The following is a 13,092-nucleotide window of genomic DNA, read 5'->3' on the forward strand; positions in this document are numbered from 1 at the left end:
AATAGAGACAGTACCTCTATCGTCCCCCAACATTTTCCTTTTAAATTCTAGTTAATGTTTTGTAATAGATGAGGCGAGCAGGAGTTGTCAACAATGGTTGGTTAACTTGGTTTGACAAGAGATGCTGATCTGACGCTGATTCAAGTTAGAATGACCCTATCGGTGAGAGACTGTGAGACCGAAACCATTGGCCCCTATTCATAGTTTTTACTATCTTCTCGTGTGGTGCGTGTCAGACTGGGTGCCATCTTTTCTCAATTGCCTTTAATCCTTTGCCGTTTAAAAGAAAAATCTCTGACCTGTAATGAATTATAAAATTAATTTTATTACATAATATATTTAACTTATTACATTAATTCACGTTGTGAATTTAATTTTGTGAGATCGCATTCACTTTTTTTATTTTCTGTTATTTTGTGGCGCCTTCCACGTGTCGGTTCATCATTTCTCTAGATCATATTTTGCTAATGGGCTAGTGATGGGCAAGTGTAGGCCGCCTGTCTAGTGGCTTTTCCACGTCCCTTCTTTCGCTACGGCCCATAAGTACATGGCCCATACTGTCCCCATATATATATATATATACCCTTGTCACCGAGTCCTGAGCCCACAAAGGTCTCTGGATTCTGGAAGTAATATGCATTTCAAGCTCTATTTCCGAAAGAGTTCAGTTTGTCCAATTTTCATATGGATATATAATGCTTATCTCGATTATTTATTTATTTAATAATTAAAGAATTTAGATAAAAAAAAAGTAAATATATAAAAAAATGTATGAAGAAAATGTACTAAGAAAAAGCAATAAAAAATAAAAAAATTTGCATGTTCGGTATTTCTCTTTGGATGTATGTAACAAGGTCATTAGTTCTTCAAACTCATCTCAACTAATTATTATAATTTTTTAAAACTTTCACACAAAATTTAATAAATAATTTAATTTTTTTTAAATTTTAAATAATTAAAATATTAAAAAATAATATTTGATTTAATTTTTAAATTTCATCTCAATTGAGTATCTAAACTTCCTCTCTAAAGTTATTGATGTAGATCATTCTCCATGATATAACACTTGACAAAATCTAAAATTTGTCCCCTCAACTAACTCCATTCATGTTAGGTGGAATCAGCATTGCACTTGAACTTAGCATACTTTCTTTCTTCCTTCATTCTAACGTTACGTCCTCCTTCAGTCTTGTCATCCAAATGAACTGATAATATAAAATAAGAAAGATAATCGTGGATCGACACGCGCTCTATTGTCGGTGGGATTAGCAAATTCGATACAAACACCCGTAACCCCCAGTAGTAACATAAAAATGGAGTTCAGGGCCTTAGGCTTTACAGCCACTCTCTTTCGTCTCCTGTCTCTCGCTCACGGGTGCTTTCTCTGATCACGAACAGGTATGTGCAAAGGATCTCCATCATAAAATTCACAACTTTAGAGTTTTTTGGTCTCCAATCTTTCAAGTTTGCACGAACTGATGTTCGTGCCGTTCCTAGTTCAAGAAACTCTTGATGAAGTTCTGAATCTGTATAACTATTTGGCGTCCTGCCCTGACATTCCTAGTTCAAAATATGAATTTCAGAATTTGTTAGTACAATTTAGTCTGCTGCTTTGCCTTTTTTTTTTTCCCCTGCCATTGACTTAATGATGCTATTAGTTTGTAAGTTTGTAGTAGAACTAAGTTTCTTGGACCAGTTTTAATCATGTGTGATCATTTTGTCGTGAAAAGTAGAATTTCTAATGTTTTTTTAATTTTTTATTTGCTCTTTTGAACCTGCCCTTTTGGGAATCCCTTTGTTTTCAAGATGTTATTCAAAAGAATCAACTTGTTCCTAATTACCCTAGCTGAATCCCTCCAACCCCTCTGTTTATGAGGCACTATATTCATTTTAGAGAAGTTGAATATCTCTCCTTTAAGTCACGCCACGGTTCCACTTTAGCCAAAGTTCAATCTATTTTCCCGCTTGCATTGTTTGACTTGCTTTGATGCTTGAATTGCAAGTTCAACTTTTGCTTTTAGAAATTGCATGCGACTAAATTTTATAATTGCCCCAAGGTTTTGTTTTCCTTATTTTTGGTTCCTTTTGGTTGGAAATCCCTTATCATTCACGGAAGTAATTGTTATTGAGAGATAATCACCAAATGGTGGGCAGTTGTTTAATACACTGGATCGCCTGAGAATTGCTTATTTTTCCTTTGGAAGCCACGAATTATACTTGCTAAATGTTGGAAGCACCCAGTGGGATTGCACTGAAAACCGCCTTTTAGTTTTATGGTGGTTATTTCCAATGTGGGCCTGGTCCATATTGTGGTACCATTTTACTTTTCTTAATTGTATTTCTCTACATTGTATTAGTTGTGACGAGAAATTTGTTAAGGACCTCCACCCCTTCCTTCTGTATTTCTCATTGTAGTTTAATGAAATGATTTGTATCTTTAGACAGTCATGCATAGGTGTAGTTCTTGTATATGTCCCGAGTACTTGGCTTCGCCTAATTTTAATAAAATTTTCTATTTATTGATAAAAAAAAAATGTTTAACGAAATGATTGCCCATAAAATTCTTCTTCCTGATTTTTACCTATCTATAAAAGAAATGATTGCGATTTTTCTTACTTATATATAAAAAAGAAATGATTGCCCTTAAAAACAAAGAAGATGTTGGAAGCACCAAGTTATGTTGGTCATCATAGGCTGTGCTTAATGAGGGGATTGATAAGAGTTGGGGGACCACTAAGTTATGCCCCTCAGGGATCAGGATCACCACATATAGGAAGCCTGCCCAAGATGATAATGCCTTCTATCCCTTTTTGATATTTTTCTTATCCTTAATGTCTGTTCCTCCAAGATATGGACTTTATATACCAAAATGAAAAAGTAATGGTATGCAGTGCTTTCATCATTCTCAAGTGTTGAATGAATCAAAATGGTTCTTATGCGATCATTTTCCTTTTCTTGAACTAAGATGCTGAGATTTTATGTTATATATCATTTTCCAGGTTAAGTCCTATACCGACGTTTTTCTTTTTGAAATTTCAAGAGAATGCACCCTGCTGGTTACACTGCTGAAGTTACAAGCTTATCTCCTAAAGTAACAGAGAATGATGTTTACAATTTTTTCGCTTACTGTGGTGCAATTGAGGGTGTTGAAATTGTCAGGTAGAGCTCGTCTACCCTTCTTCTAGTTGCTGAAAATAACTTCACTTATTGATTCAATCTCCACAATAGTGGTTCAGTCATGATTATAATTGGAATTTTTGTCCAATTGGTGTGGGAACAATGAAAAGCAGCAATGCCATTGTGGAACTTGAAAATGATTCACGTTATGCGTGGGCATCTATTTATGATGAACTTCAATTAGCCTTCACATAATCATAATATAGAATGGGATCATTAATGATATGTTACTTCTTTAATTTAGTGCCCCAAGAATGTATTTAGGCTTTTCTTCTGTATACTTCCCATGTACATAGGCTATGCCTTTTTCATTCTCATTAATATAATTTATCTTTTACCTATTAAAAAAAAAAAAAAAGATATGTCACATTGGTTTGTTGAGTACTATGAATTTTAGGATTTCAGGATATAAAGTAAATAATATGTTTGACTAGGGTTGAGAATCGGCTGGTCCAGACTAGATAAACCGACTGGGCCAATCCATTGGTCCGGTCCAGTCCAATTTTCAAGGGACCAAACCCATTCGGTTCGGTCCCCGTTCTGGTCCAGGGGTTTTTCACCCCAGACCGGACTGGATAGGACCAAATGGAAATTAAAAAAAATAAAATTATTATTTATATAATAGTTGTATATAATAATTAATTATATAATTATATATGGTATAAAAAAAATATTAATAGTCTAATATAGACTGTAGTCATAACTAATAATAATATAGTTATGCTATTACTCAACAATAGCTATACTAATAGTCTACTATTAATACTAATATACTATTATATAATTTATATATTTATACTAATCACTAGAATTAATACTTATATAATTATACTAATCATAATAAGTTAATAAATAAGTCACTAGAAATATAACCATATATATTTACTATGAATGTATTATTATATTCTTTAAGGTATAACTATAATATATAGTACTAGTATATATTAATATATTATAAGAGTTATAGTATAAATTATAATATAGAAATTATAATATACTAAATCATTATAACATTATAACTAATATTAATATATAGCTATACTAATAGTCTACTATTAATACTATTATATAGTTATACTAATCACTATAATTAATACTAATATATAGCTATACAGTATATTTATACAGTTGTACTAATACAGTAATACTATTAGTCTACTATATAGTCTAAGACTCTCAATTCTAATATAGGCTATATAGCTATAACTAATACTAATATTTATATTAATACTAATAATGTAAAATATAGTTTATAGTTATACTAATTGACTGATTCAACATAACTAATATTACTAATATAATATAACTATACTAAATTACTAATAGTCTAATATTAATACAATTATATAATTATACTAATCATAAATTCATAATAACTAAATCATTATAAGTCTATAATTATATATATTTAGTATCAATGGATTATTATATTCTTTAATGTATAACTATTAACTATAATATATAGTACTAGTATATATATTAATATATTAACATATTATAAAAGTTGGAGTATAAATTATAATATATCATATATGTTTAAATTTATAATAGTATTAGTATAGTTAACTTAATATGTAATATGTTAATATTAAATCACTATAACTACATAGAGTATTAGTAATAAGAGTATTACTATTATTTAATATAGTATTACATAGAGTACTAATAAATTGTGGAGTTTGAAGAGATATAGTAAAACTAGTATATTACATATGGTATTACCATTATCACATAAAGTTATTAGTTATAGTATTAGTACTAGTGTATTATTAGTTATAGTAAATACGTCAATACCTATTACTAATTTATTATATACAAATAGACTAATAGTATTAGCGTATTACTAATATAGATATAATAGTATATTATATATATATATAGAATATATCACAATATAATTACATAAGTATTAAAAAAAATGCCCTTGGATAAAATTTTTTTAAAAAAAAGTCTAGGGTGGACCGAACAGACCGGACCGGGCTGGAATGGGACCAGACCGGCCCGATCCTTAGGGAGTTTGGTCCAGTTGATGGTGGGAAAATCCTGGACCGAATAGGTCCGGTCCGGTCCACAAAACCTCCCGGGACCAGACCGAACTCCCCCCTATGTTTGACTTTCAGTTCTTGTTGACTGAAATAATTTCCTTGATTGCCCCACCCCACATTTATGAACTTATAAACAATGACGATGATAATTTCAAATATGCACTTTATCAGTGCTATCTTGAAAGTCCCAAATCTATGAAGAAAACAATATTTTTGACAACGAGAAACCTGGAGATTGTGCAAACGTAACATGTTTGTTACCTGATTAAACTCCAGATTTGTATAACAGATCAGTTAGATCATCGGTTCTCCACCTATGGGACATGGCCCCTAGAATTTGTTTGTACACAAGGGTTCAAACCTTAGAACTCGAGGGGAGCATACCTCCAAGACCAATGTCCTTACCACTTGAGCCAACCTCAAGGTTTTAAGAAAACAAGATTGAAAAAACAAAATTAGGAATCTGGAATTTTATTGCGAATGAATGCCTAGACAGTCGGTTGAAATCTGGTGAGGCAGGGATTATATGCAAGCTAGATATGGAGAAGGCGTATGATCATGTCAACTGGGAGTTCCTTCTTGATCTTTTGGGGAAATGCGGGTTCGGAGAGAAATGGTGTTCATGGATTAGGTGGTGTATATCAACGGTAAAATTCTCCGTCTTGATAAACGGAAGCCCAACTGGTTTCTTTTGTAGCACATGAGGCTTAAGACAAGGAGATCCGTTATCCCCTTTACTCTTTGTGATTGTGATGGAGGCACTGAGCTGAATGTCATCAACCTTGGTTACGAATGGGATGTTCACTGGATTTAAGATTGGAGCTCCGAATAGGGGACTTGTTAATGTATCTCACTTATTGTTTGCAGATGATACTATTTTCTTTTGTGAAGCAGTCCCTAACCAGATTCGAATTTTGAAGGCCCTTCTCCTTTGTTTTGAAGTAACTTCCGGATTGAACGTTAATTTGGGAAAATCTGAGATGGTGCCTATTGGACGTGTTCAGCATATTAGATAGTTGGCTAGTATACTGGGATGCACGACTACATCTTTACCCATGACTTATCTGGGACTTCCATTGGGGGCGACCTCGAGAGCGGCTTCTTTATGGGGCCTAGTTATTGAGAAAGTGGAATGTCGGCTAACTGGATGGAAGAGGTTATATTTGTCAAAAGGTGGGCGGATTACACTAATTAAGAGTACTCTTTCTAATCTACCCACCTATTTTTTGTCACTGTTTCCTATTCCAGCAAATGTTGCACTTCGGTTGGAGAAACTTCAAAGGGATTTCTTGTGGGGTGGAATGGGCGCAGAACAAAAATTTCACTTTGTTAGGTGGGACAAAGTATGTAGCCCTATCTCGAATGGGGGCTTGGGCATTAGAGATATGAGAACTTTCAATCGGGCGTTACTAGGCAAATGGCTGTGGAGATATCACAAGGAACCTGAAGCCTTGTGGAAGATGGTTATAGAGAGCAAATATGGGGGCCTATGGGGGGGGGGGGGTGGTGTACAAAAGAAGTGAGAGGAGCGCATGGAGTGGGTTTGTGGTTACATATAAGAAAAGGGTGGAGGTCTTCTTTCGCTATACCCGAATCCGTTTAGGAGGAGGAACCCGTATTAAGTTTTGGTACGATACTTTGTGTGATCATGTGGCACTAAAGGAATCTTTTCCTTCGCATTTCAGAGTTGCAAGAGATATTGATGCCTCAGTAGCAGATGTACTGGAAAGATCAGGGGAACAAATTCAATGGAATATCATATTCAGTAGGGCGGCACAAGATTGGGAGATGAGCAGTATTGAAGCCTTTTATAGCCTTTTGTATGCTACTAAACCGGATAATTCACAGGATAGTTTATGGTAGATACCTACAGTTAAAGGTACTTTTTCGGTGCGCTCTTTTTATAAGTCTCTTTCCCAAGAGACACCTATTCAGTTCCCATGGCGAAAGATATGAAGACATAAGGCGCCACCCAAAGCAGCATTTTTTGTGTGGATTGTAGCATTGGGTAAGATTTTCACAACTGATAATTTGAGGAAGCGCAGGGTGATCATCACAAATTGGTGTTGCATGTGTAGAAAGGGAGGTGAATCGGTGAACCATCTCTTAATACACTGTGAGGTAGCGAGTAGGCTATGGAATGAGGTACTTGGTAGAATGGACTTGGCTTGGGCTATGCCGGAGACGGAGGTCGGGGTATTGGCCAGTTGGAAAAATATGAGAGGAAATCAACAGATAAAAGCAGTATGGAATATGATCCCTATATGCATCATGTTGTGTCTATGGAGAGAGCGCAATGACAGGACATTCGAGGACAAAGAGAGATCGTTGGAGGAATTGAAAGTTTTTTTCTTTAGAACTCTTTGTACATGGACCTTAGCGGTTGATTTCAATGGTTTAGGGCTACATGAGTTCCTTATACATTGTTCATACCTAGATGTGGTCTCTAATCTTTGTATCAGGCTTTTGCCTTCTTTTGATAATATAATTTATTTCACTTATAAAAAAAAAAAAGGAATGTGGAATTTTATAAATATCTGAACTCAAATTGGGACAATAAGCTTCCATATTATCTTCTCGTTTTCTCAATTTTTTTATAACTAAAGCAACATGCCTGGTTTCTAGCAACTCATGAAAAACTTTTCAGAAGTTCTATATGGTGACCGTAATTATGAGCCTCTTTATTACTAGCAACTTCTCCCCCGTGTCCTTGAAGCTATGCACTTAAAGTTGCAGTGAAATAGTTGTTTGTAGTTCTGAATTTGTTTATTAATCAATTAATAATTCTTCCCTTTCTACACTCTCCTATGTGGTATTCTGCAGTTGGTCTGTGCCTTAATTGTAAAGTAAGCTTAGACTCATTTGTTTATACACAAGTGAAGAGATGAACTTAAATACTATCACCATTTAAATCCAAGAGAAATTACGTGGCATTATCATTAGTTATTGTTCATGTGCTCTTAATGCAGCCCCCTTGTTATGTGCTCTACTAGCTGTTGATTATGAAGGCTCCATCATTGCAGGACATAAATTCTTTGGCATCAATTGAATGCATGTTAGTAATCTTAATAGGAATTAATAAATGCTCTGAGTTGGAGAGTTGCTTTGTTTGTTGAGAAACAGATACGGTGAATGTGCTTGTACTGCATATGTGACATTTAGAGATGCTTATGCTCTGGGAACAGCGGTTTTGCTCAGTGTAAGTTGCTTTGCAAATGCTCTCCTCCCATACTTTAATGTTGTTAGGGAAACAAACTAGTGGCCTATCTATGTAATTATGTGGATACTCCAGTTTATTACATCCCTTTACCCGTTGTCTTTATTTTTTGGCGAATTTGCAATAATAATGGTTGTTTGCTAATCATATTTGAGTTTTATCTGACTGTTAAACATTGTGCCAAGGGAGGCTGGTGGGTTTCTACATTAATCTCAGTAGTGTAATTTGACAAGGCATATGACTACCTATTTTTTATAATTAGTATCTGATAAATGCTCATATGACTATCTGCAAATTGAAAATTTTCATATGGTTATCCCTATTCATGTTCTCCAATCAGCTCATAAATTATCAAGTGTTGCCTCATGCCTCGGGCTATGCAAGGGCTTGGCCTTAGTGCCTTGTTATTGTCTCTCTCCATTGAAAACATTGATAATATACTTGTATGTATTGCTAACAAGCTCTACTTATAAAAAAAAATGTATTGCTAATAAGCTCTCGTATTTGGAGATATATAAGATATAAATCATTCAGTCCAAGTGGACTTTTATTAATTTGAATATGGCCTTTATCTTTACATAACTGATTTTTCATGAGGTGTTGAATTGCAATGAACTGAAAGTCCAGTCCCACTTGTAATGGGCGGAAATGAATTACAGAATATCCCAACGTCATGACTATCTGACATTTCGCAGAACAGTTTATTTGCTCATTGTCCATTTTTTGTGTTTCAGGGAGCTACAATTCTAGATCAATGTGTACACATACAACCTTGGGGAGCATATATTGATGAATCCAACCCTTGGAATAGTCTGTCAGTGATGCCCAGTGATGATACCAGCTCAATGGTATGCATTGATCCTTCTTGGAATAGTATGACTTGGTTGCTTGGTTCATTACAGAAATTATAATTCACTTGATAAACTCTACGCTGTGGAACATATCAACTGGAACCTTATCATGGAAATTATAAGATAGAAATTTTTGATGCAGTCTCTCTTAGCATATGATGTTGAAGTTTTGCATTTTTGGCTGTATTGTTGCAATTTTTTTTAAAACAATTTGTTTACATATTAATTTGGGACTTGCCAATTTTTTTTTTAATGATTAATTAGAACGGAAGAGAGAGAGAAGGGGGGGGGGGGGGGGTGAGCTAGACTGTTTATTTGGCAACTCTCTCTATTATCCACAATACCTGATTATGAATGTTTGCTAAATTTGTATGGTTTTGGCAGACTGTTCATATGGGACAATGCACCTCCACCCCGGGAGAAACAGTAACTGTTGCACAGGAGGTTGTCAAGACAATGCTAGCCAGGGGATATATTCTGGGCAAAGATGCATTAATCAAGGCCAAAGCTTTTGATGAGTCCCATCGAGTCTCAGCTACCGCAGCAGCAAAGGTTGCTGAGCTTAGCAATAGAATTGGGCTCACTGATCATATTTATGCGGGCATGGAAACTTTTAAGGCTGTGGATGATAAATACCATGTTTCAGAAATCACCAAATCAGCTGCTATTGTCACTGGTACAACAGCTATCGTTGCAGCAACTGTTACAGGGAGAGCGGCAGCTGTAGCTGGTAATGCTCTAGTAAACAGCAGCTACTTTGCAAAAGGAGCACTTTGGGTTTCAGACATTTTGACTCGTGCAGCCAAAGCTGCTTCTGATTTGGGTAGACATGATGGCGAAAAAATAGAGTGACAGTGGCAGGTCTTTGAGTTTGCTTCACCTTCGTTATTGTATACAAATAAATAGCCTCGTGTTGTCTACCGGCCTAGTTCAGTGGGGGTCTTGTCTCGGAAACTGTTTCAAGATTGAAATCTTTGTGCATTAGTCAATACATAGTCATGGTATAGCATCCTGTGATTTAATGTGCCGGGCCTACGCTTTGATCTTCGATTGTAAAATCTCATATTTTAGCCATATAATTTTGTAACGTGGCTAGAAATAGGGAATCCTGGTCCACCCACCGCCTTCATCGGATGCATTTTTTGTTAGCGGGAAATAAAAGTCGAGTCTTTGCATATGTTGTGAGTTGTAGGTACCTTTTTTTGTCTTGTTTGACGGATGCAATGTTCTGTTTATACGGTAATTCAACTCTCGTACTCCTTGACTTATCTGAACATGTCATTAGGCGGTCACAACCATCGAGCATTAATTAACAAGGCTTGTCACTCGAATGGGTTAATGGGAATTCATACTTGGTAATGTGCCGGTGTGAAAGTAGACCGCTCTCTGATCTGTGAGTCTGTGACCGTGATTTAAATGCAACTCATTTAAGCTGGCTGGGCGTCAGTTGTAGACTTGTAGTCAACCTTTGCTCACAAGCTGTTGTCATGGCCTGCCAGTTTGCGGCACCAGTCATGCCCAGCACCATGCCGACATCCTTACTGTGCTTTCATCGAGCCCGTGACACCAGGCAAGCATTCTAGACACAAAGCCAAGCCAGTTGACCACTCCTACTTCCATCATTGTAATCACATTTCGGTCTAATTATTGTAGCTGACTGTGTGTATCGATGACCTTAGAGTCATTAACGAATATCAACCATACGAGAATTGTTGGATGATTTAATTAGGGTTTCAAATTGGGTTAACGGGTCGTATTCATGTCGTATCAAAATATGTATATTATACTATATAGTTTAACCCTAACTCGATTAATTAAATTTATCGTGTCAAAATCTCAAATTCTAATACAACCCATTAACATAACGGGTCGTGTCGTGTCAATCCGTTTTGACCTATTAGTGAATATTACGAAATATGTTAACACGACACAATACGACCTGTTTCAAACTGTTTATGTAAATGGATTGAATATGCTCGAAATTAATCCGTTTGACCTAATTAAATTTAGCATAATTTTATAAAAAATTTAAAATTACAATATTTATAAAAATTATAAAAATTACAATCCAAATAATAAAAATATCGAAATTGAAATTCTAACAATTTTACTTTTAAAATAAGGGTATAATTGTAACTTTAACTTTCTTAACGTGTCAAAACAAGTTGATCCGTTAAGAAATCGTATCTTAACATGTCAACCTGTTTTGACCCCGAAACCCTAATCCACTATTATCGTATCGTGTTCATATTAAATTAATGGGTCATATAACATATTGCCACCTTTAAGATAATAGGACAGTAATTAGGGGAAGACAAGTGTGGATAAGTGAGGGTGCATGATTACGTCCATCTCCTGCCATCAAATTTTATTCAGTGATTTCAATGTGAAGTGGAAGGAAATAGTTTAATTATAATAATCGTTGCTGCCAGATATATTGAAGAGTAAAATTAAGGACATTTAGAATATAATTTAAATAAATATTTTTTTCCTCTTCGTTTAAACAGTTGAGACCAATAATGATTCACCTAATATATCTAAAAATCCATTAAATGATGATTTTACAAGTGATGATTCAACTAATATATCTAAAAATCCATTAAATGGACCCAACATTTATGTAAAAATCAGCGTTGTTACATGAATGTTAACATCAATGTATGTACAAACACTTCATAAAGTTACAAAAGGACTAGTTTTACACTTTCACACGAACCACCTTCTTAATGCCACATTGCTTTTGTCCTTCGCGTACGTGTCAACTACCTCATAATTTTTTCAAAGGAAATAATTTAGACACAAATTAATTATCATAAAAATAAATTTAAAAATTAACGTAATTTTTTATAATACGTCAAATTATAAAATAAATTTAATAACTTTTTAAAAATTATATCAATTTATAAATTTATTTTCATCTAATTATCTGTGTGCATGTACCCCTTCTATTTTCCAAGTACTTCTTTCTCGGCTGTCAACCAAATATCATAAACTTATTCTGCAACCCTGTCCAACAACCCTGCCGTCTAATTTTCATCATTGCCTTTATAACCCAACAAACTCTTTAATTGCGTAGCAAATTTAAAAGGAATAAAAAAAGGAACAAGGAACTCCTTAAATTAATGTCATAATGATGGGTCATTTGATGTTACATGTCTTATTATTTTTTAATTAGTTATGAATCTAATTTTTGTGAGACCTTACCTTCATGCCTAACACTAACTTTGAGTACAATACAGCAGGAATTGATATATTGACCTGTCTTGGTGGTGAATGCCAGAAGTTATCACTACAGATTTCCCTAATTGCTTCTGCTAATCAAGTATCTGCATCTCTTTTAACTTCTAGCATGTGGCTGTCTTCCTTTAACACATTTGGGTTGCCAGTTTCCAGAAAACCTGCAAATATGCCAATCTCATCATCTGTACAATAGCATGGAAATTTCCCGGGCAATGAAACTTATGGCACTACCAACTATTTTTTTTAGGACAATCCAGCAAACATGGACCCTATTTTGTTTTGTTTTGGTTTTTTAAACGGTTTTCCAGTGTTATAGTATTTATAACAACATCTTAAATAAGCTTATAGTTGATACAACATGATTAACTACTCCCAACATTATTAGAACAATCGCAACAACCAAAACTTTTATGGTTCTTTAATGATGCCATGAGCTCAGATACATAATGAAACTGGATTTGTGAAGCATTTAATAGCAACTCATGTATGTGTTTGATAAGAAGCTAGCTCTTGTTCCTTGCTTGAATTATTTTTGCATTGTCCTCTACCTCTTGAGGTCTTA

The 13,092-nt window shown here is 34.7% G+C and overlaps 1 protein-coding gene across 2 annotated transcripts; it reads left to right on the forward strand.

Moving 5' to 3' along the window:
- Nucleotides 1-1,240: 1,240 nt before the first annotated feature.
- LOC122302478 (binding partner of ACD11 1-like) lies at nucleotides 1,241-10,467 on the forward strand. 2 transcript variants are annotated; one of them, XM_043113761.1, is made up of 5 exons: nucleotides 1,241-1,398; nucleotides 3,000-3,159; nucleotides 8,346-8,421; nucleotides 9,174-9,287; nucleotides 9,675-10,467. In XM_043113761.1, exons 2-5 carry the CDS (start codon nucleotides 3,044-3,046, stop codon nucleotides 10,140-10,142), a joined length of 774 nt encoding a protein of 257 aa, XP_042969695.1. In that variant the 5' UTR covers nucleotides 1,241-1,398; nucleotides 3,000-3,043; the 3' UTR covers nucleotides 10,143-10,467. The 2 variants fall into 2 exon arrangements, with proteins under 2 accessions (XP_042969695.1, XP_042969696.1); XM_043113762.1 differs by lacking the exon at nucleotides 1,241-1,398 and adding an exon at nucleotides 1,564-1,588.
- Nucleotides 10,468-13,092: the final 2,625 nt, after the last annotated feature.

Source organism: Carya illinoinensis, chromosome 3 (genome assembly GCF_018687715.1).
Source record: "Carya illinoinensis cultivar Pawnee chromosome 3, C.illinoinensisPawnee_v1, whole genome shotgun sequence".
In the NCBI taxonomy this organism is placed as follows: domain Eukaryota; kingdom Viridiplantae; phylum Streptophyta; class Magnoliopsida; order Fagales; family Juglandaceae; genus Carya; species Carya illinoinensis.

What these genes read in the sequence shown, in the direction of transcription:
- LOC122302478 (XM_043113761.1), top strand. Translation starts at nt 3,044, where the DNA reads ATGCACCCTGCTGGTTACACTGCTGAAGTTACAAGCTTATCTCCTAAA. An exon ending in GAACAGCGGTTTTGCTCAGT is followed by an intron (nt 8,422 to 9,173) that starts GTAAGTTGCTTT and finishes TTTGTGTTTCAG; the next exon opens with GGAGCTACAATTCTAGATCA. An exon ending in GTGATGATACCAGCTCAATG is followed by an intron (nt 9,288 to 9,674) that starts GTATGCATTGAT and finishes TGGTTTTGGCAG; the next exon opens with ACTGTTCATATGGGACAATG.